This window comes from Heteronotia binoei, chromosome 21 (genome assembly GCF_032191835.1).
Source record: "Heteronotia binoei isolate CCM8104 ecotype False Entrance Well chromosome 21, APGP_CSIRO_Hbin_v1, whole genome shotgun sequence".
Classification (NCBI taxonomy): domain Eukaryota; kingdom Metazoa; phylum Chordata; class Lepidosauria; order Squamata; family Gekkonidae; genus Heteronotia; species Heteronotia binoei.
Window position 1 is genome coordinate 113527939 of NC_083243.1, and position 24605 is coordinate 113552543.

Genomic DNA, 24605 nt, shown 5'->3' on the forward strand with positions numbered 1-24605 from the left:
TTTGTATATTCAGACATTTCCTGCCTTAATAAATTAAAAAGAAAGGTATGTGTTTGTCTCTCTTGCACTACTTCACTATAGTGATTCTTGTACAGGATTCTGGCCAAGTGCATCTAGTCAACCTAGTGCAGGATCATTGTGCAAGTTAAATCAAAACCAATAAAAAGGCAGCTTACTATAGTCCAGTAGATGGTGGATCTATTCAAAAAAAGCTGTGAGATGAATAACACAACTAGACAAGATGAAAAGGACACACTACATTTGAAGAAGGTATAAAATAAACCTTTCCCCTATTCCTTCTCATCTTTTACTAACCAAATGGAACTACTTGGATCTTTTTGTAGATGCACAGAACAAAGTCTTTGAGAAATCTTCTCATGTTAGACTACCTCTGTAAGAGCAGTTTTTGAAGCAAAAACTGGTATCCTACAGATGAAATATTTGAAGTCTTCAAAAACATGAACCAATTTTATCCCTGCAACACATATGTTAGTATTTGTGGTATTTGTGGGAGATCTAAGTAGTCAGCCACACAATTCAAAGACATAAGGCAATGAAGTTTTCAAAAGGGGTGATGATTTCTGCCAATTCTCTGCTGCTATTGCAGCCCACAGGATCCCCTCAGGAACAGCATATGGGCCAAAGTAGGGACCTGCAGCATGACAGGGAATTAGTAGAAGTTGTCATTATCTCTTCCCAAAATTTAAGTCTTAGGAATGCATTGTTAGATATAGGCCACTGATCCCCACTATCACATACAGTTTGATCTTTAGTATAAGATAGCTTTATGTAGTCTGATTTATCATTAGAGTCACTCAGAACTAATGAAGGGTCTGTTTTAGTTCTTCTCATCTGGATACGGCACAAATTATAACAGACTGTTCCCTCCTGTCCTCTGCATCATACCCAGTTCCTGCACACCTGAAATGTTTGGCTTATCTATGATCCCATTCCACTTCCCTGATCCTTTCTGGGAGACTGGTAGAAACAGAAACATTAGATGACTAACAAATGCCAATATTTTAGCATCAGTGCAATTGATTCCAAGTAATTTTTCATGACTATGATTCCTAAACTAGTATATTAAATTAGGATGGATCCACATGCTGTTAGATACTGTATTATCCTGGTATGTCCTGTCTAGACAGGAAAATTCAGGTGCTAAGTTATTACAGTAAATCAGTATCTAACAACATATAAGCAATCTTTACTTTTGTATAACTCTTGTAAAATTTTGCATTTTGGCCAAACCCAGAATTCCATCTAATGGCTAGCACTTTAGTATAACTTCTATATTGCACCCAAGTATCAAATGGTGTACAAAAAGGCTGCATACCCTACTAGAGAGCCTGCAAACTAAAGATCTGTTCATTTGTGCACACACTGATTGGTTCACATTGTCATTTTAAATTCTGTATGATGCCCCTCAAATGTCCCTAGGGATTGATGTGTGCAGATAACATATCTGTGGGGGGGCTGTGACTCAGAGAATTTGCATAGTAGGGAGAAGGTCCCAAATTCAATCCCCGGTATCTCCAGTTAAAAGTTCTGGCGGTAGGTGATATGAAAGACCTCTGCCTGAATTCCTGGAGACCCGCTGCCGATCTGAGTAGACTTTGATGGAACAGTGTGAGAAAAAGACCCCTAATTTCAGAACATCGTAGTCACCTGTTTGGTTGCTAGGGTGCCTGGAGACTTAACTCACATACATCTGCCAGGAGAACGTGGGTTTTGTCTACCAGACTGTAAGGGACTTATGTGAGTACTAACAGCCACAATGTTGCAGCAGCATTCTGTGTCTCTGGAAGAGTGCTAACCTGAAGAACAGATGGGTTTCCAGTAGCTCTGCGCTCACCATCTCAGCCGTTGCAGCGGAAGAAGTTGCGCTGCAAGGAACTGTCCGGGCAAGTGGTTTCCAGCCTTGACCACAGAATCCATATTGGAAGGCTAACATCACCAGCAGCTATCTTCCTGCAGTGCCAGACTACATTACAGCGAAGCGGGAGGCTCACATACTCAACAGATGTCACCTATGCATAAGGCAATCAAACTTATCTTAGGCGTGGATCCTGTCAGACTGCCTAAACCTTTGTCCAATGGAACCCAAGACAAAAGGATGGTGTCAGTAGAGGAATGAAGAAGAGGAAGAACATCTTCACCCAGAGCCAAGTTTCTTTGTATGGATCAGGTGTTACCTTAGGTAGCAATTTGGCCATCTATTGTCACCTTTTTAGATAAGTTTTGATAGACTTAATCACCTCCACTCCAATAATTTTTCCCATTCTTTCCCTTAATGGTCATCCTGGAGCCTCCCCCTTTGGCCCATTGTTACCTGGAAGTCCAATCAGGTAACCAGGGCCAAGTCTGCTCATTGGCCAGGTATGGGCATCCAATCAGGTGCCCCCAATAAACTGGCTATTGGCTACCACATAAGGCCAGCCCTTATGGTCATTGCAGAGCCTCCCCTTTTTCTGAGGTCATGTACCAGCTGACCACCTCTCATCCGCCCCTGTACCTCCCATCCCCTAAGGGCTCAAGGTAGTCCTTATAACCTGTGACCCAGCTCCCCACAGGTGTGCATCTAGCAGCACCCCATTCCTGCTGCTTAGACACATCGCCGATTCTTGGCCAGTTGAGGGTCCCCTTCCCCATCGTCCTCGTATGTCGCCATTGGAGCCTTCCTGGAAGACTACAATCAGTAATTATCACCCTGTTTGTCCATCCTTATGTTACCTCTATGCATTTTCTCTGTTTTTATTAGGTCTGTATGTATGTTATATGAATCTATTATCTTGTATGTGTGTGTTCTATATTTTTCTGTAATAAAATCATAATTGTTTAACTTAATTAGTGTCTTTGGTAAATTTAGCAATAATTTCTGGAAGTGGAATTCTGTATAGATTCTAGATCCTTTTTAAGCCAAAGGTGCCCACCTGTCAATTCCCCAACCTCTTTTGAGGGCATTTTGGCTTACAATGGGTCTGATTCAGTATAAGGCCGCTTCATATGTTCATGTGAATTAGGCTGTCTAGATACATAGGTAGCATTTCTCTGCAATTATTTCTGTAGTCACACTGACATATTCAGGGCCAGCTCTGCCACTAGGCAAACCAGGTGATTGCCTAGGGCGCCAGCCTTCTGGGGGCACTGAATTGGATGCCCCCCCATGTGACTTGTTGATGTTGTCCATGCAGAAGTTAGCCTTGCCTAGGATACCAGATATTCTAGAGGTGGCCTGAACATATTTTTCTTATGTAAAACGCTCTCTGTGTGGATGTATCTTCAGGAGGCAATGAACAGAGACAAAACTGAATGCATGAATTGCCCCCATGTTATTTGATTGTTCCACAGTTGGTGGTTTGCAACCAAATGTGTATATTCTATTCAGTGTAAAGAACTGTGTATCAAGTGAAGTAATAAGAAAACAGGGCCTGGAAAAAGTTTTCCCTCATGAGGAAGAGTTAAAAGTACCAAACCTCTCTTTTGGACCCTAAAACTATAGACAAACAAGACAAAGATCAGCTAGATTAAAGTAAAGTAGTATCTTAGAGACCAACAAGATTTTTTTCTACTGCAGACCAATATGGCTACTGTCCTGGAACTATCTAAATGGGTGACAAAGATAAAAAAGGAAATGCCTGTGGGATATACAAACAAAGATGGTGGACAATGGCAGAAAAATGCTAGGGGAGGTAGAGGAGCTGCTTGAAATCGAGCAGAAGAAAGACTGGGCAGAAGACTGAAAAGAAAGACAGCAAAAAGTGAGAGGTAAATTGCTTCCTGAACTGGCAAAGATTTTCAATTGAGGAAAATGGAGACAAAGGCACATTATTTTTGTAGGCCTGTTCTCAGAGTGAGGGGACTAACAGTGCAATCCTATGCCAGTCTAAGTCTGCTGAAATCAATGAGAACTGGAGAGAACAGAATGATTGGCAGTAAAGTCAACAAGACAGTAGTTCCAGTGATACAGGCAAGGGATGGCCAAGGATTACACAATGCATGGCAACACACAGCCCCAGCTGTATTGTTTGTCACACAACCTAACACATTTTAAAAATATGGACTCAGTGGAAGCAGATATTTCACTGGAGTACAACTAGACTAATATTGTAGAACTGCATATTTGCTTTGCTTCCTAACCCAAATATACTCTCTAACCCTTCTCTCTCTCTCTCAGCTTACTCCACTTCCCCTACCTTTGGAGGGAAAATACTTGATTAATGTGAGTATCTTCTTTTCAATCCAGTAAATAAATTAGTGTGCTACTCTGGGTTTACAGTCACTAGCAAATTTATTCTCAGGACTCTTGTGGCCAGCGCTCCACTTGGGAAGAATACCTATTATCCTTTCTTTTACGGAAGTTCATCTATTGACAGTTTCCCAGAATGCCAATTAAGAAGAAATTGTTCAAAAAATAATAATAAACTGCCCCCAAAATGCTTCTAATTTCCAAGAAAAGTCCTGTGCCCACTCCTTCCCAAACTTCTTTATTATCTAAATTTGCATTACCTAAATTTGCCACTTCTCCAACAGAGGTCAGCAGAGGCTTAGAGGACGGACTATTACAGTCAAAGAACTCTACAGCCTATTACTGCAAATAAGCTATTCATATTCTCAGCTGATATAAACCACAAAAGCATACAATAGATTCTAGTTACTGGTTTAGGGAAATAACTAAGCATTAAGAAACTGAACTAAACTGCTAATGGTGCACCTCTTAGAACACCACAGTCAAAATGATTGATTTGAGTCCATTACCACTTCAAAAACCAACAAGATTTCCATGGCAGAAGCTTTTGAGAGTCAAAGCTCCATTCATCAGATACCAATAGGTGTTCTCCATGGAGCTGACTTTTGGAAGTCATTGGGCTTAAAATATTGTGTCATTTGAAAACTTGTTTATATGTTCAGACTGACTCCCCCCCTGCATCAAACCATGTTTTAGGTTTTATATGCCTTAATTAGTACAAACAGAGCACCAGCTTTTCCTTTCCCAGGTTTCACAGGGCTTTTTGCACAAGTTAAATAGTACTGTGCTGTAATGAAATGCTCAGAAAGTTGCAATTAAAGGGATAAGTATTGTGACCTATATTGCTGTATTGCTACCTATCACTGAAAGCACACTTTAAACTAGGTAGTTCTACACCATTGTTTTGTACTGTATTTGTAAAAGCTCATGCTTTGTTTCATCTAGGGTTTCTTTTTGGGGGAAGAGTGGTGCCAGAACTCTCAAGGGGGAAATGGAGAAACACACAGGTGCCCCTCATGAACTTTTAAACATTTTTTTGAGAATTTTGTTTCCACAAAGGAAGCCCTCGTTTCAGCTCTGTTTGAGATTTCTTGAGGGGTTCTAGAGACCTGGTTTAAGAATCTCACCATTTCAATAATATAATGTCCTATCCACAGAAAGCAATTTATTTCTAATATTAGACAAGAGAGAATCCTCAAATAACCAACGATCTTCTTTACTCTCTGTTCTCTGTGAATCGATTGTAAGGAGCCCTCCATCCTCTCGTGAGTATTAATTCATTAGTGTGGCTCCTCCCCTTTAACAGAGTCCCAATCCGATATGCAGGCAGGTTTTAAAGGACAAGAACATGACAGCGTTGTGGGAGGGCGGTTAACTCGTTGTCTGCCGGTCAGCACACAGTCTTTCTGTATGAGTACAAGTAACATTTGCATCCAAGCCTTTTTATTCTTTTTTAAGGCAGTTATTCTCCAGATTTCCAGTTAGACAACCGAGGGCTGCCAGCTGTGCTGCAACAGTAAAACAGAAACGACGGGAAGGGCTAGTTGGCAGCAGCGTAGTATAAGATCCTATTGCAGAGCCGGCTGAATGGTAAAGGTGGGCCTGTAAATATTCCTCCCCGAGAGGACTGGGAGGCGTTGGCTGCTGGTCGGGATCAGAAAACGACACAAAGGGAAACGCGTTTCCGCCACGTTTCCAGCCTAACTGCTACTCAACGGCACTCGAGGAATAGCAGCTCGGGGAGTGCAAAGAAATCAGCCAAAGGCCGCTCTGCTCCGGCAGGGAGGGCCCCGCGCTCTTGCTCCTCAGTAGCGCTTTCATGGCAAGGAATCCTGCGTTCCTCCGAGCGGGGTTTTTATTGCTCCCCCCCCCCGTATAAATAAGAGGCGCGGGGGGGGGATTTGGAGGAGTTGCAACAGCAAGTGATGTCAGCCTTGGCCGAAAATAGAGAGGGATAGAGTGCAAATCCACAGTTAAACCTTCCAATCCAACCTCAGCCAACACCATGGCAATGTGAAGTCACCCGGCACCTCTTACACATACACACAACACCCCCCCCCCTTCTCTCCCTCCCTCCCTCATACACATTCACACACACACTCCTCGCCCTCACCAGCCGGCCCTTCGGAGGGAATGCAGGAAGCCAAGGAGCCGAGCACAGGTGGCCACGTTATCTAAGCCTTAGCCATCGCCCACCGCTTGTCTGTCCCAGGGCTTTTCGCCCACCCCCTTTGCATCTCCCCCGCCACCTCTACCCCCCGCTCCTCTTTCTCTCTCTCTCTAAGATATTCAAGCTACCAGAAGACGTTGAGAAATCTCACTCCCAGCAGGAGGAGGTGGCGGGGGGCAGCTCTCGAGAGCCAGCTTCTGGATGCTCGCCTTTCCGAACCGGGAGGATTATACCCGGCGGAGCTAAAAAGGGTCTCCGGCAGACAACAATAAAAGGTCGAGGTCCCCCGCCCCCCCTTTTAAAATCTTTGGATTTCTTCGGAAGACAGACAAGGGGTCTTGGACAGGACCATGGCATCCACGGACGGGTGAGGGGGACTGGGCTTTCTGGGGGGTGGAGGGGAAGACCGGCTTGCCGAGGGGGTTGGGTTGTGCTTTGGGGAAACATTTGCTTTGTATCTGCTTATCTGGCGGCGAGATCTTCCATGTCCTATCCTCCCCCTCTTCAGCCCCGCGCTCCAAGCCCAAACAACGCACAGGGAATGCAAGAGGCTTCCAACTGCAGCTGCAAATTAGATCCTGGAATTTCAAATATCAGTCTCTCGAGGGCTTCCTCGTTGCTACCAGCCGTTACTTTAACTCTTGCAAGGCTAAACGCTATCAAATGATATGGTATTTAAGGAAAAAGAAAGCCGAGGGCTTAGCTTTTGTGCACTGTGCCTCGAAACGTGAGACCCATTGGAGTCCAGTGGGGGCTAACTTCCGAGTACACGTGCATTAGGATCGGATTGCAGATCTAAAACCAGAGCTCGGGAGAGAAAGTGAAAGGAACTCGCATCCAAGAGTTTGGCAATAGCCTTGACTCCGGCTATATGATGCGAAAATGGGGAGGCAACGGAGAAGTAATCGGGACAGAATTTGGTGTGGGTTTCACAAGAATTATTCTGCGGACAGCAAGCACATGTTTTTGTTGGTAATTCCCCCTCTGCAAAATCTTTGGAAACTCGCTCCTTGCGAAACATTCCAGAGGGTCAAATCCTCCATTGGGCTTGTGGTTTTGGTTGGTTGATTGGCTTGTGTTTGGGAAGTAATGTCTGGGGCTGTCCGTGGTCTTGTATAGTATTATCCAAGCGTCTGGCGACCTCCTCTTGATCCGTAGGGGTGGCTGTCAGGTTGGATCAGTATGATCTGCTCGGGACAGGACTTTGTGAGGACAGAGTGTAAAAGAAGACTGTTTATATCTGCTGGAGATGTGTGCGGGCGTTTCCAAGGCTAAAAGGCGATTTAAAACGGTGGGGGATGTTGGTGGAAAGTGCATGCACCCAAGTGAGGCAAAGAAAAGTAGGCATGTTCTCTTTGGCATACGGGTGACCCGAAAGGAAGTTGCTTAAAGATTGCAGACCGTGTTGCTCCAAGGATTTCTAGGGGATGCTGGAGAATCGTCAAAGCTCTACGAAGTCACTACAGAGTATTTTTCCTTCCCTGCCTCCCATAGTTGTGACTACAAGATCATATTTACAGATTCTGATGTTGGGGACTATAAAACTCTGTAGCATTTCACCTTAATGATGATCTGCATTGTTTATCTGTTAGAAACAAGAATGAGGAAGTCTTCAGTCAATGTGGATGCCAGTTTACCATTGAGGAGGTTCTCCCAGACTAAATCTTTCCATTTTATGTGTGCATCCTATCAGTACTTGTTGCTTTAAAAATATTGGATACGGTCCAGTCAAGGATAAGCGCTTATAAGTCCCTCTGGTTTCAATTAGATACTTAAGCACCTGCTTAACTCTCTTTCCTTGAAACTGATAAGACTTAAAAGTGTTTAAGGTTGGCAGGATTATGTCCACTCTGAAATGCTTCCCCTGAGCTTTGCATTTCCTCCAGAGATGGATACTTAATTGTATAGTGTAATAGTTTTCCTACATTCTGAAAGTGATCTTTGTATTCATCTTGGTAATTCCTGCAACACCTCTGCAAAGCGGGGCACACATGACAGATGGAGAGCAGAGACTGAAACCTGGTGCTAAGAACTGAAGTGGGACTTCAAGCTTGTGACCCATGAACATTATACTATATCAGCACTTAGAAACCAAAACACATGCAGTGTAGTTTTAAAAATGCAAAGCTACTGGAAATGGAGAAACATATGCGTTATTCAGTTTTCAGGTTTTGTTGAAGAAATGCTATTTTAAATATGATTCCATCTTAAAGTTAATGTACACAAATATGACATCCTGTTTTATGTTTTTTAATTCCCTTAATTCCCTCACACAAACACGTGCCCTCACTTCTTCTGTAGGTTGACCATGCATACTTAATTAAACTGCACAAAAGTGTAAAACAGTTATGCAGCTACTGGATTTTACATGCATTATTTGATCACCTACAGATGAATGAATGCAAATTCCATTGAATATCACTGTACAGAAGGTGATATGAGGTGACTAAATAGTTCTGCTAGGGATATTTGATCTGTCAAAACTCATGCAGTGGCAGTGAAAAAGCCTCAACTCCATACTGGGGATTATTATGAAAGGCATTAAAAATAAGATGGCCAATATTGTAATGCCCTTGTATAGACCTATAGTGTGGTCTCATTTGGACTACTGTACACAGTTCTTGGTGCCATATCTCAAAAATGATATTGCAGAGCTTGAAGAACTGCAAAGGAAGGCAACCAAGATTATTAAGGGGTTGGAACATGTTTTCTATGAGGAGTGTCTGGGCACGTCACAGCGTGCCAGTGCTTTCTAGCCTTCCCGAGCCAAATAAACCACAATTCATTCAGGGAAAAAAAAACATGAAACAAACCACGAAGTCAGTTAAACCAACTTTGAAATGAACCACCATTTCCCCGTTCTGTGCCCATCCCTAATCTCAACCCAATCCTAACCCTAGTAGTCAAGAGAAAGCCCATGACAGAGGTGAGAATATCAGTTAAGGTGTTAGGTATTGGTGATTTGGTCTTAGAGGGTATACTTAAGTGCAGGGTTATCAGTTCAGTCAATTAAGTCATTACATCTATGTACCACACCAGTTTTGTGTAGTGGTTAGAATGTCAGATTAGGGCCTGAGTGGGAGATTTGTATTTAAATCCCATGGAAATTTACTGTCTAATTTTGACCCAGGCACCTTCCGTTAACCTAGTCTACTTCACAGGGTTGTTATGAAGGTAAAATGGAAGAGGCAAGCCCAATATATGCCATCTTGAGTTCCTCAGAGTGAGGACAGAATAAAATGTAGTGAAAAAATGAATACAAAGTGCTCTAAATAAAAAGCCCATGGTGGCCTCTGTGCACTCAGAAGCAGGGCCATTCCTTATAGATTTTCCCTATCATTGACTATTCTTTTATCTATAGAGGTAATATTAATGGCGGCTAGTGATAATAGTGCAACGTGAATCTCTTGTGCCGAAACAGCTGTCAAGGCATGCTATGCTTAGCAAATATGATTTAATCTATGATGCTATCAATAGTAGTCCACTATGAAAAGGCTGTTATCAAACACTAGTTGTACATGGTTGCCTCAACAGCACTGACTCTCTGGTATCCAAAATCCAACCCTTTTGACTTCACTTTATTCCTCCTCCACCCCATTCCAGGTTATTCAACAGTTTTCTCTAACATCACTTGTGGCAGTGGTGTCTATCACATTCCTAGAACTTCTGATCCACACTATTGAGCCAATAAGCAATCCTATAAGCACATAACCCTGTAAGAAGCTCCCTGATGTTGTACTAGGACAGCAGTGGTTGCAAGCAGCTCATACTATGTACTAATTCTCCCAAGTAAAGGTATCTGCATATTCAAAATTCATGAATGAAAACATCCACTGAGTGGAACATTAGTGCTGGTAAACATTAAAAAACATCTGTCTTCATTTTCTATACTACATTAAGGATCTGTGTACTGGAGATTAAAAAGTGTAAGCATCAATTGTAATATTAGTAACATTCCAGCTCATGGGACTGGGTTCTTGAGAAACTTTGTTATACAATATATAATGTTGGCATTAGCTAGCATTTGTAATATATAATGGTTGTCTTCAATATATGAATCATCAGGGATAAAATGAAATTCTAACAATATTGCAAGATTGGCAAAGTTTCAGAGGCGCACATGACTATGTCAAGATGCTGCTTTTCAAAAAAAGTGGGCCTGGCTGGCATATGAGCCAAAGTGAAGAGGGAAAGACATTAGAGGATAGCTTCTGCCCAAATATCTTGCTAGATTAAGAAATACTCTCACTCAGTTTACCTAGTCTTTAGGGGTAGTATGACCCCATCCAGAACAGGCATAAAAAACTAGTTAGCATGGGAAGCAGACTAAATCCTGTGAGAAACTACAGGAGAAATTGTCTGAGAAGAATACCAGTTGCTAAGCACCATCTTTTTTTTTCTGCCTATGAACTAGGTAGGAGTGGAACTACTGTGGTGCAATGACCCTACTCTTCAACAGAGGATCTTGAAATATATTATGGTATCAAGGACAGCAGAGAGATTCCAGGAGTATTAAGTAGGTTACAGCACACTCCCCTGTCATCTAGTCCAAGTTGTCTATCATGATAAGCAAGGCAGATTCAGCCCCATAACTAGCTGGAAATCCTGACGGATAAGAAAGGTCCATTATCCATGATTGCCCAGAGTTGTCTATCCCTGCATACTTAATCAACTTTGTCCCAGAATAATGAATTAGGACTGCAAGAACAGGTAATTTCAGTTGTGATTAAAGAAAAAAAAAGTTCAAATCACCGTTTCCTTTTACAAGGCAAGAGACCTTCTTTCTCTCAATGGAGGTGTTTATCGGTACCAAAAGCAAACTGTTCAGACTCTTATGATTAAAGCTGAGTAGCCCTTCAAGTGTCAATAATTGAAGCTCATCCAAGCCATTGAGAACAGAGGAGGCCAAGTTCATGCCCACTGTGAAATTGAGGTTGGATGAATGAGAATAATTGTGACAGCCAAGTCCTCTGTAAATCACAGAAAACTATGAATGGGCCCTCTGCAGCCTCTGCCTTTGGCTGTAAAAGAACAAAGTTGGAGTCCAGTGGCACCTTTTAGACCAAAGTTTTATTCAGAATGTAAGCTTTCGTGTGCATGCACATTTTGGGCAGGGGTGGCCAAACTTGCTTAGTGTGAGAGCCACATAGAATAAACATTAGATTTTTGAGAGGCACAAGAGATGAACAAATATTACACATTCATTTTTATTAACATTCTTAATACTTTCTTTGCAAAGAAAGATAAAATACGTATGTGCGAAGTTTACAATACAATCATGCTAGAAGGAGGTTTTAAAAAAATGGGAATAACAGTCACCATAAGCCTAGCATAGGGAAAGGTTAGGGAATTATTTTTTTGCACCAGTGTGAGAAGGAAACACACATGTACAATATTAATCAGTGACCACAGTTTGCATCATTATGCATCTCTCTTTGCCTTGCCACCAAGGTTAGTAGGTACAGCTCTTAAAAGAGCTATGCAACTAAGGGGAAACCTTATGCAGCCCTTTTTAATTCCCTCCCAGTGGGACAGCCTAATGGTGGGAAGGCACCTGAGAAAGCGTGAAGTGTTATCACAAAAAAACCAAGGGATGCACCATGACTTCACTAGCACTTTTGCAGCTGCCTGGAACCTGGAGGGAGACTAGTTAACCCACTTACTTCTAAAGCCCAGTACAGGAGGGGGATGCAGCAGTTCCCCCATGCTCAGCAGGCCCACAAACCTGTCAGGGCATTTGGCCAGCCACAGCCCCTGGCTACCAGGCCTGCACCAGGTGGCCAGCCAAGAGAGGGAGACAAGATTCTTCTATCAGTGATGCAGCTTACTTGGCTAGGCTGCAGGGCCTGCCATTGGCCATCTTAATTAACATTGCAGAGGAGAGGTGAAGGCAGCTGTCACCCTTCCCCAGTCCCATCACTCACCAGGCTTGCAAGCCTGCCTATTTTCCCCTCTTTCCTCACTTCACACACATCGGAAATAGTCACCTACCTATGGGTCAGTGCTCAGAGACTGACTGAGGTCCTGAAGCCAGGGGTCATTTTGTAGAAAAATAGGTGGTTGAACTCATCCAAGGATTGTTATGCAGCTGCACCTACTATTCATTGGACAAGATAGGTAGGTGGGGAGGAGGAGGGGGGGCATCAGAAAGGTTCAGGAGCTATGCTCCTGTGAGCGCCTGCTGAAAAAAAGGCCTGCCTGAAGCTATGCATGCTTACTTGAGAGTAAGCCTGCATTAAGTTTCTCCTTGACCTCCAGGAGCTGCATAATGTCTGCGATCACACATGCTAAATAACACAATTTCAATTCACTTTCAATGTACTTTCCAACTGGATTTTACTGTGTGAACTGGCAAAATCTGGTTGGAAAGTGCATTGAAAGTGCATTATTTAGTGTGTGTGGAAACAATCAATATGTGTGAAAGAGCCATAGTTTGGCCATGCCTGATCTAATGTTTCTTGTTTTCTAAGTGCTGTGACACAGACAGCATTTCCAAGAGCCCATTCTAGACATTGCCTCCTAGGAAAATGATAAAGCGACTTACAGAGGAAAGGACAGTGGAAATATTGGCAGTCTCTAGCCTTAAGCAATCATATTTGACAAGTTCCTTACCATTTGTCAATGTTTCTACTATGACTGTTACTACCATTTACCATCCACACACACACATTCTCTGAAGCATATCATAGATTCTGAGGACACTGAGTGAAATCTTGAACCATAGGAGCAAGAACATTTCCCATTTGAGTGGCTCTATTGAAGTGATCTGCTTTGTTCTGAGAGTCTGAATGCCATACCTGGGAGTGGGAAGGTGTTTTCTTGTGTCTTTGATGGCTTTTGTTTAGACTTCTGCATTGTGTGTTGCAGTGCCATTCTAAAAGTCAAACCCTTCTTTGAGGTTGGTAGACTTAGAAGGATGTAACTCTGCTAGATGACAATTAACTTCAGCCATATGTTTTAATTGTTTAATTTTATTTATTTTGGTGTTCTGGCATGGGGCATCCTCTAGCATGGTTTATCTTGCGCTACCCGTGTTTATAGGATTCTATAATCTGATTACATTGATTAAATGCACAGGGCAGGAGTCCCTAGCCTTTTGAGCCTTCAGGTACCTTTGGAGTTCTGACCCAGGGTAGTAGGAGCAACCAGAAATGGTTGACAGAAGACATAATGTCAAGGAGTGAGATCATGTATTACTAAATCTTCAGCATTTCGGGTAGAAGTTCTGTTTAACAGGATGCATTTTAAAATAAGCATATTGTTTAAAATATTTTCTTGCATACGCACAGCTTACTTTCACTCATGAAGTGAAGATTCTTGTGCTGTAATTTTTGAAAATTCACAAGGACATTAGATCTCCAATGGCCAATCAGAAGACCCATGGACAGTGATGCAGTAGACACTGTAACATTTTGCAAAAACGCAAAACAAGAGTTTCTCAAAAATGCTAACATATCTGCCACGTCACTTCTGGTTTTACTGGAAGTTACATAAGTGCACCAACATGATTCTTGTGCACCGGGGTCCACCCCCATTTCCTCTTGGTATTTTTTGTGTGTGGCCCGGCTAGCTTACTTGGTAAGGTATTGGTGAAGAGGGACTAGGCTGGGAATGGGATGGAACTAAATGGGAGAAGAATATGTAAGGATAAGCAGCTCAATGGAGGTGTGCTTAATGAGGCATGCCTAGACATGCTTGGCTGATAGAGTGCATTGCAGGCCTACCATGGCTTACTATATAACCTTACTATGCTATATTGTAACAGAGGCTTCAGTTTGGGGGTCAGCGGGCGGTAAAGGAAGCTGGACGCAGCAAAAGGCCTAAGTGTGCAAAAACAGTACTAATGCAAATGGCTTAAGAGACCGAAGGTTAACAGAAGCGGAACAGCTTGCGGTTGAGCAAAAGGGGGTTTTCGCTTGGAGTTGCACGCCAAAAGGGAACTAAGTAAAAGGCAAGCAGCTTCGAAACTCTTCGGTATGATATGCAGTAATATTGTGTGTAAGCTGCTTTTAAGGCAAATGTGTAATGCTATATAAAGTCTGTGCGCCCGAATGTTCTTTGCTCAGACGCCCATCTTTGGTCTGAGACCACACGTGTGTATCAAATAAATCCTAGCTGTTTTTCCTGATCTTGCCTCAAGCCTCCTTTGTTACGGACACCTGCCTTGATAGATAGAGCGGGCTCTTCCTGCTACATAAAACTTGGTGCCGTGACTCGGATGTGCTGGGGCTTTGGGGCCCCGGCTGCTTAGCCCGGTGGGGCCCGGCTGCTGGCGGGAGGCCCAGACCACGGTTGGAGCTCCCGGCCTTCTTTCTGGCTGACCGTTTTTCTGCCCGTCCCGTCTTCAGTCGACCCTGCCGTGGACTAACCGGACCTGAACAGGCAACAGGAACCAGCTTTAATTTGGAAGACTCCGGATTGTAAGTATAGAACCTTGTGCACAAAGCTTTAGGAGCCCTAGGGTGGGCATTTTGGTGGAAGCCCCTCCATATGAGACGGCGTGGCGTGGGCCCCGTCTCGGAGGGAAGGCGCGACTGATCACCGCGCAGCAGCACCCGCAGAACCCTGCAGATTGGGAAGAGAGGGGCCCTCATAGAACCCTGATAAACAGGGAAGGAAGGGAGTGCCGCCTCCAGCACGGAGGAAAGGGGCCCTGAGAGAGTGCCGCTTCCAGCTGCAGCCTTCTAATTGTGTCTGCTTGGGAGGGACACGTTTGGTGTGCCCTCATTGGAGCTCCATTGCGCTCCCACGGCGATACAAAGCTGTGTTTGGAAAACAATTAGCACCGCTGCAGTGACGGGGGTGCTATATCAAAAAAAAAAAAAAAAAAAGGGGAATAAGCAATACAGAAGTAACCTTTTACAGTAACAAGTCTGTCTGGTGTGCTTGTGGAGTGCATGATGCGTGTCTGAGACGATACCTGGTATCGGAGCAATAGTGGATCTGCCAGTACCTTGTTCCTTGCCCACGCGAGTGCGGTAAGCGGGGACCGCAGAGAAGCGAGTGAATAGGGTCCCCTATATGTCACCCCTCCCTGTTCGTGTGTTTTAGTTGTCTGTCAAGTGGTGGGTAAGAGGACGCTTTATTGACTTGCCCTCATATGTGCTCAGGGGTGGGCTACTCTGATTATTGGTATTTAGAAGACCCGGGCTGGTGGGGTCCGGGCGACACCTTTCGGTTTGTGGTCAGCCCTTGGATGGAATGGCTGATTTTCTGTTGGTAACACACGCTTTGTGAAAATCATGCCATTCAGTTGTGGCAAGCAGCCTGTAACGGCACCATGGCTTGGTTGATCAAGCGCCGAGCCACGGCTTCTGCTGGGAAGGAGGGCGGTTGTTGGGCCCGGTGGTGTTTCCTAAGAGGGGGACCGGGTGCTCGCATTTGTGTTAGGCAGGTCACATAGCAAACCGCCGCACCAGCTGCTGCCCATAGCCCCAGCAGTAGTGCCCAGCCACGGGGAAGGGCCCATCATATTTGGTGGCAGTTAAAAAAAAATAGGATAAGAATAAATGCGGGGAAGAGTTTATTTGTCAGGTCCAGTGTGTGAGCATTTAATTATACAAATTAAATTGTTTAAAGGTAGGGGTAGGTTGAGAATGTGTGACTGGCCCAAGGTTACCCAGCAAACTTCCATGGTGGACTTGGGATTCAAACCTGGGTCTCTCAGTAGTTAACAAGTCATTCATCACACTACACTCTGGGTGTGTCACAAAAAACAGCAAGTTTACAGTTTTTTCTTGTGATTCTGAAAATGCTTTCTATTTGTTGGAAGTGCTGAGATCTAGAATTCTGATACATATATATACTACACAAAGACAGGTAATAGATTCTTTCCAAGAATCCGTTGAAGAATACCTGCAATCAGGGCTTTTCTTTTGGTAAAAAAAAGCCCAGCAGGAACTCATTTGCATATCAGGCCACATCCCCTTTGTTTCACACAACTTTTTGGTAGAAAAAGCCCAGCAGGGACTTTTTTGCATATTAAACCATATCCCCTGATGCCAAGCCAGCTGGAACTGTGTTCCTGTATGTTCCTACTAAAAAAGAGCCCTGCTTGCAATCTTAGAAAGTGACATGAAAGCTGCACTCAAAGCCATTTGGAGAAACAAATCTCAAGAAACTGATTGGATATCAATAGAGCTATTCCAAGCCACATAAACTGTCCATCAAAGTTTTAACAAGAATGTATCAACAAATATGGAAAACAGAACAATTGCCCACAGACTGGAAAAGTGTGATCTACATTCCAGTTCCAAAAAAGGAGATGTCAAAGACTGTAGCAACTATCAAACCATTGCATTAATTACACAAATAAAGTGATGCTCAAAGTATTACAACAAAGACTGTTACCATATACAGAATGAGAAATGCAAGATGTTGAACCTGGAATCAGAAAAGGAAGAGGCACTAGAGATCATATTGCAAATTCATGTTGGTTACTGGATCATATGATAGAATTGACAAAGAAAATAGCTTGTATTTCATAGATTACAGCAAAACTTTTGACTGTGGATTATAAAAAAAACCCCTATGTTTGATTTTAAAAGAAATTAGTATGGAAAAACAGTTGCATAACCTATATTCTAGACTTGAGACTATTGTTAGGACAGAATATGGAGAAACAGAATAGTTTCCAATTGGCAAAGCTGTTGGACAGGTTATTTTACCTCCCTGTTTAATCTGTATGCAGAACATACCATCAGAAAAGATGGATTAAATTTTGATGAACATGGAATGAAAATTGATGGAAGGGACATTAACAATTTGCGATATGAAGATGACACCACATTACTAGTAGAAAATAGGGAAGATTTGAAACAACTGCTGTTGATGGTTAAAGCAGAAACTGCCTAAATAAAATTACAACTAAACATCAATAAGACAAAAGTTATGACTATTGAGAAATTACACAAGGTTTACAAGGAAACTGAAATAGTTAAAGATTTGCTATTCCTTGGCTCTATTATGGACCAAAAGGGAGACTGCAACCAATAAATCAGAAGGGGTTTGAGCCTGGGAAGTCAGCAGTGAAGGAACTAGAAAGGATTCTAAGGATCTGTCACTGGCAGCCAAGATCAAGATAACTTACACTACAGTATTTCCCATTACTGTGTATTGGTGTGAAAGTTGGACAATGAAGAAAGCTGAGGAAGAAAGCTGATTCATTTGAAATGTGGTATTGGAGGAGAGTTTTACAAATATCATGGACTACCAAAAAGACAAGTAAGTGGGTTCGAGATCAAATGAAGTCTGAACTCTTCCTGGAAACAAAATTAATCAAACTGAGGCTGTCATAGTTTAGTCACATTATGAGAAGACAAGAGTCACTGGAAAAGACAATAATGGTACGAAACATTAAAAACAGCAAGAAAAGAGGAAGACCCAACATAAGATGTATTTATTGACTGAGCCCAGTCCAGAAGTGGGTGATTAACAGCAGGTCCAGGGATGAAGTTTCAACGGTTTAAAGGAGGGCAAAGCTTAAGAGGTTTTATCCAATGAATAAAGGTCTAGAAAGTGAACCAGCTATGAGGCTGAGGAAGCAGGTTTGGATCTAGAAAACCAGTTATGGAGTGCAAGGGGTGACGTCCAAGGCAGGGAGGGTTCAGTGATTTCAGCAACAGTAGACCAACCATGAGGTGGGAGGTAAGTGGTAAGATACAGAAGCCAGTAACAAAATTGGATGGCCTGGAGTACCCTTTTTATATGCTGTGGAGTAAATAGATTTTATCAGGGAATTAAGTAATTGGTCTGATATCATACAGTATGTTGGGACCACAGTGGGGTAGACTTCTAAGTGTGGGGTTTTGGTTCTTACTGCCAGATTTTTATTTTACTCCAGGGGAACTCCTGCCAGTTTCTGGGACTCCCAAATTTAATATCAAGCTGGATATCCAATTTAATATCAAGCTGGATATTTTATCCGGGTCTCTGGTGGTCCTGCCAAAGGATCTTTAGGGGTTTACAATTATGGGAGTTCCGGGGGGGGGGGGGCAGATCTTGTAGGTATGAGTGGTATGCAATATAATGGAGACCATGGCAACAACAAAAGTAGTATGATAAGCCACAATTTTGTGTTTATGTTGAGGCTAAAATCAAATTATGTCACAATTTTAGGATTAATCAGCACTGATTCATGTGGTAGTTCTCCAGTGGTCTTACCATTTGTATTGTTGCTACCATATATTTGTTAGTATCAGACATGTGTCAGTGAGCCTGCTTTACAATCTGGAACTTTATTTCACACTAAAATAGCCAAGCATGGTGAATAGAACTTCCCTCCACCACCTGGGAGAGCTGGCTTAGGTTTCAATACCTAGCTGGAGAATAGGGGTGCCAGTCCCGTAGTAGAAAATAAAATAAATAAATAAATAAATAAATAAAGTAAAAGAAAAATGACCATTGACTGTATGATATGCTGTCCCATCTAGGAAAATTCGGAAGTGACACCAAGTCTCTCTAGGAATTGAAAAAACATAATTTTTGGTGATTTCTAAAGAGGCATGAAGTCACTTCCTTGGAAATGTTGTCATGCTGTCATTAACAACTCCCGTGTCCCCATCATGTCCCCCACTGGTAACCAGACCCATCTTAATAACCCAATTAGAGAAAGATGTGTCTAAACCTGCATTAAGATTATTATGTTATTATTTTGGAATCAGTGACAAGAGTGATGGAGATCCTAAACCCTTTGGAACAGAGTGTAGAAAAATGAAATGTACTTGACAGAGGTAGTTTCTTGAGGAGACTAATAATACAGTCAGGCAATTAAAGCAATATCAAGCACATTGTGAGCACACAAGAATGCTCCAAATGACATGAAACTATCCAACTGCCTGCACTGGTGCAAAATGTGCAACTCAAGAAAGGGGTGTAGATTATTTGAAGCAGAGCGGAAGGGTGGAGACTTGTAGTATCCAAGCAGTGTTTTGCATGGAGATTTTCAAGGGGATATTTCTAAGCATTTAGGCAGCCAGTAATCCAAAACGGAACTTGGAACTACACAAACATAGTGAGGAGGGCCTACCAGGGGGATACTGATCAAGGTCAGGGTTGGATACCTAGGAGTAATCCAGGTAAAGATCCAACAGGGATGGAGAGCAAGAAGGCACATAGAATCTACTTTGCAAGGCAGGGCTGGGTATAGTAAGAGAGATGAAACCCAGAGTATGTGGAAGACCAAGTAAAGCAGATGATGATTCACAAGTATGATTTGGGAAATATTCTGGTTTCAAGTATAGACCTTGGAGTTCAAGAGATATACAATATTTCTTTTTCTGGGCTTGAGAAAGGAGAAGTAAGCTCAGATAACTTTTTGATTGGTATGTTCCTATGTCCAGGAAGCTTTTCCAAATAAGGAAAGAAAGAACAATCTTGGGATTGGGTCTGTCAGAGGCTGTCTTGGTTACTTAACCAAACTGGGCCACCAAAAGTAAATCCAGCTTCCTGTTTTTAGACATGTGTGGAGAATACTTTAGGTCCTAAAAGTTCTAATGTAAATAGAGCAGTAATACTTAGTGGCTTGGGACAGAGCCACATATGACTCTTCTGAGCACTGTTCCACGTGGTATCTGCTCCATGGTCCAGGAAAGAGAACAGTGTCCTTAGAAATTGGAATAATTTTATCATTACTAGGTGCCCAAAATACCAACTTTTATTTTTAAAACACAATACTGCTTGTTTGGGACTGTTAAGGCTGCAGATACCTAGAGGTTTTGTGTCCGAGGCTTGGTCCACATATACAGCTGAATAAGGTGGTAGAGTGGGGCATACCACTGTTAAATGTTAGCCCATTAAAAAAAAAAGCTTTCAGTAGTGGGAAAAGATAATTCTAGATGCTCAGAGGTGTTCTGGTAATTAAACACGTTATAAGATATATAAATGTGTGTGTTTGGGGTGGTGCCCAGAGCATATAGCGATCATGTGGCTCTTTTTGATGATGGGCAGGGCTTTTTTTGTAGCAGGAATTCCTTTGCATATTAGGCCACACACTCCTGATGTAGCCAATCCTCCAAGAGCTTACAGGGCTCTTAGTACAGGGCCTACTGTAAGCTCCAGGAGGATTGTCTACATCAGGGGGTGTGGCCTGATATATAAAAGAGTTCCTGCTACAAAAAAAGCCCTGATGATGGGAATTGGGAAGTTGGCTCTCTGTGAGCTGCAGAATGAGTACTGCTGAACTAGAATCTTTTGTTAGAAAGGAATGCTTGCTGATGTAGGTAGATAGGTAGCATTTATCGTGTATGGCCAAAGGCCATTACAATTAGGATGCACAAACGGGAACTGTAGTAAAAACAGTAGTATTATAAAGTCAAAAACATATAAATAAAACATCTGCAGAGCCTACTGTCTCTCACAGTGGTCAACCAGTTCCTCTGGAAGTCCAAGTATAGGGCATAGAGACCTAGGCCTTCCCCTGGTATTCAGTTTACTGCCTCTGAACGTGGAGGTTTCCTTTAGTCACCATGACTAGTAGCCACTGATAAACCTATCTCCCATTAATCTGGCACTTTCCAGACTTCAGCTGCCTTTCAGGTTTTTGCCAGTGTTATGGCGGTTCTGATGACTGTGCTTCAGATCAATTTCGCACTAGACCTTTAATCCTGGTTTATCTGTGTCCCCAAGATAACATTCTACACTAAAATCATAGAATCATAGAGCCATAAAGTTAGCTTATCTGATTCTATGATTCTAGTGCAGAATGTCGGTTTAGGGACAGGGCTAAACCAGGATTAAAGGTCTAGTGTGAAATTGGTCTTTTCCCCCTCAATCCTCTGTCTGTTCAAATTCATGTTTGAGGACTGTTTTTCTGCTTTTTTTGTGTGCACACACTAGGCTTGCCAATCTCCAAGTCCCAGCGGGGGTTCTTCCACTTTCCCAGTCTCCTTCCTGCCCCCAGTCAGCTGGGCGGCGGAGGAAAGCCCTGCCCCCAAAGCCACCATGTGATTTTTTCCCCTCCGGAGGCTCCAGGCTCCGATTGGAAAGGCTTCCTCTTGGGATGGGGTGACTGTGTTACTTAGAAGAAGTTGGCTGCAACTCATGAGTAGAGAGGCCAAGCCCTCACTTCAGAGTCACCAGAAAACGGGGGGGGGGGGGGGGGGAGGGGAGGAACGTCTGCTGAGCACTTCATTATTCCCTATGTAGAGATTGATTCTCATAGGTTATAATGGGGAATTGATCTGGAGGTTTCAGGGGCTCTGGGGGAGCCGTCTTTTGAGGTAGAGGCACCAAATTTTCAGTATAGTATCTAGTGCCTCTCCCCAAAGTACCCCAAGTTTCAAAACCATTGGACCAGGGGGTCCCATTCTATGAGCCCCAAAAGAAGGTACCACTATCCTTCATTATTTCCTATGGAAGGAAGACATTTAAAAAGGTGTGCTGTCCCTTTAAACGTGATGGCCAGAACTCCCTTGGAGTTCAATTATGCTTATCACACCCTTGTTCCTGGCTCCACCCCCAATGTCTCCTGGCTCCACCCCCAAAGTCCCCAGATATTTCTTGAATTGGACTTGGCAACCCTAGCACACACTGAAGTATTGCAGTGCTGCAGCAGCCTTAAGGAAACCCACGGACTCTTATTTCTTTCTATTGCACTTCAAGAAGCTCTGGATTCCTCCTACCCCTTGGAGTGTGTTCCCTTTCTCCCTGTACATCCAAAAATATTTCTCCCACCTTCCCTGGCCCATTGGTATCTTTGAAAATTAGTTGTATTGAAAGCCCTTCTGTTCCCCTAGCTCCAAATTCTGCATAAATGACGAAAATGGCTCCAAGGGTTTTTTGGCTAGTGAATTGTGATTATCTGTAAAATTAATATCAGGAGTTTCCACGAGAATTAACTGAGCCATGTAGCCAGATATACCTTTTAGTCTGACTTTATACCTCCAAACCATCTGCACTTTGTATCTTCCATCAGATGTACCAGATCTTGCCAAGAAAGGCTCAAGAGAGTGTTTGATACTAAAATGTATTTGAAAAATGGTACCCAGGAACATGTTAGCATTTGCTGTTGAGTTTCAATGAAAGAATGATAAGGACGGCAATGATCGACTGCTGGTGTTGGGCCTCCCAATGGGGATGTCTGTTTCAGTGTAGGTGCCCTCCAGCACTGAAATGTTTTGATGCTGGTATGCATTTTTTTTAAAGGAACTGCCCAAACCCACACTTTTTAGGCGGGTTTGGGTGGCAGCCCTTGAGGTGGAGAAAAATGTTTAGATTCTGAAGAAGAGGGTGCAGAGGCTATCTTGCAAATTCATTTTGCAGTGAAAAAAAAAGTAAAAGAAAAACTAGTTTTAAAAAGAATGCGGGTAGTGAGGAAAAACTGGGACAGAACTGGGTTGTTAAGAAGTTGTCTGGAACAAGAAAAAAAGGTGTGGAATGAAAATGGAACATTAAGGTAGTCTGGAAAATGCCTCTCTAGCTAATCTCTTTTCAAATCCATCTATGCCTATGGCTAAATAAATATTTCCTTTTGTCCATACTGACACTACGGCTCCTCAGCTTCATTGACTGCTCTCAAGTTCCTGTAGACTAGGAGAGGGAGCCCTCACTGAACTTCATGTTGCCCACTAACACATCCTCCTGGAGTCCTTCACAGTCATCCTTTGTTTTCATCATTCTGAATAATTTCGTGTCATCTGCAAACCTGACCACTACACTGCTCAACTCTAGTTCCAGATTATTTATGAACATATTAAATAGTACCAGCCCCAGTACTGATTCTTGTGGAATCCCACTGCATACTCCTTTCCATTGTGAGAACTATGCATTTATTCTTACTCTTTGCTTCGTTGTCATTTAACCAATTGTTAATCCATAAGAGATTACTCTGTCTATCCCATGACTGCTAGCTTACTCAGGAGTCTTTGGTGAGGTACCTTGTCAAAAGCCTTTTGAAACTCCAAGTATATAATGTCTACTGGGTCATCATTAGCCACATGCTTGTTCACTTTCACAGAGAACTCCAAAAGGCAGGACTTCCATTGGCAGAAGCCATGCTGATTTTTTCTCAGCAAGCTTTGTTCTTCTATTTACCCTGACCTGAATAGCCCAGGCTAGCCTGATCTCATCAAATCTTGAAAGCAAAACAGATCGACCCTGGTTAGTATTTGGATGGGAGACCCCGAGGAAGTTGCTACACAGAGGTAGGCAGTGGCAAACCACCTCTGAAAGTCTCTTGCCTTGAAAATCCTACAAGCTTGCCATAAATCATCTGTAACTTGTTGGCACTTTTCACCACAATGACTAAACATAGAATAGAATAATAGAATCATAGAGTTGGAAGGGACCATACAGGCCATATAGTTCAACCCCCACCCCGGCTCAATACAGGATCAGCCTAGAGTATCCCCAACAAGTATTTGTTCAGCTGTTGCTTAAAGACTGCCACTGAGGGGAGCTCACTACCTCCCTAGGTAGCTGGTTCCACTGTTGAACAGCCAATATCTTCCCACCCTTAATTTAAGAACATAAGAGAAGCCATGTTGGATCAGGCCAATGGCCCATCCAGTCCAACACTCTGTGTCACACAGTGGCCAATTTTTTTTTCATATATATATGAACAATAGATAGATAGATAGATAGATAGATAGATAGATAGATAGATAGATAGATAGATAGATAGATAGATAGATAGATAGATAGATAGAGATACACACACACACACACACACACACACACACACATATATATACACACATACTGATGGACCTCTGCTCCATATTTTTATCTAACCCCCTCTTGAAGCTATCTATGCTTGTAGCCGCCACCACCTCCTGTGGCAGTGAATTCCACATGTTAATCACCCTTTGGGTGAAGAAGTACTTCCTTTTATCCCTTTTAACCTGACTGCTCAGCAACTTGTGAATGCCCACGAGTTCTTGTATTGTGAGAAAGGGAGAAAAGTACTTCTTTCTCTACTTTCTCCATCCCATGCATTATCTTGTAAACCTCTATCATGTCACCCCGCAGTCGACATTTCTTCAAGCTAAAGAGCCCCAAGCGTTTTAACCTTTCTTCATAGGGAAAGTGTTCTAACCCTTTAATCATTCTAGTTGCCCTTTTCTGCACTTTTTCCAATGCTATAATATCCGTTTTGTGGTGCGGTGACCAGAATTGCACACAGTATTCCAAATGAGACCACACCATCGATTTATACAGGGGCATTATGATACTGGCTGATTTGTTTTC

The 24605-nt window shown here is 42.8% G+C and overlaps 1 protein-coding gene across 1 annotated transcript in view; it reads left to right on the forward strand.

Moving 5' to 3' along the window:
• Positions 1-6705: 6705 nt before the first annotated feature.
• The window catches only part of SLC1A2 (solute carrier family 1 member 2), a 211532-nt gene continuing 193632 nt past the window's right edge, over positions 6706-24605 (forward strand). Inside the window, exon 1 of the mRNA XM_060262226.1 lies at positions 6706-6786. Within this exon, the coding sequence (XP_060118209.1) occupies positions 6770-6786 (17 nt within the window). The 5' untranslated portion in view covers positions 6706-6769. The remainder of the gene's footprint in view (positions 6787-24605) is intronic.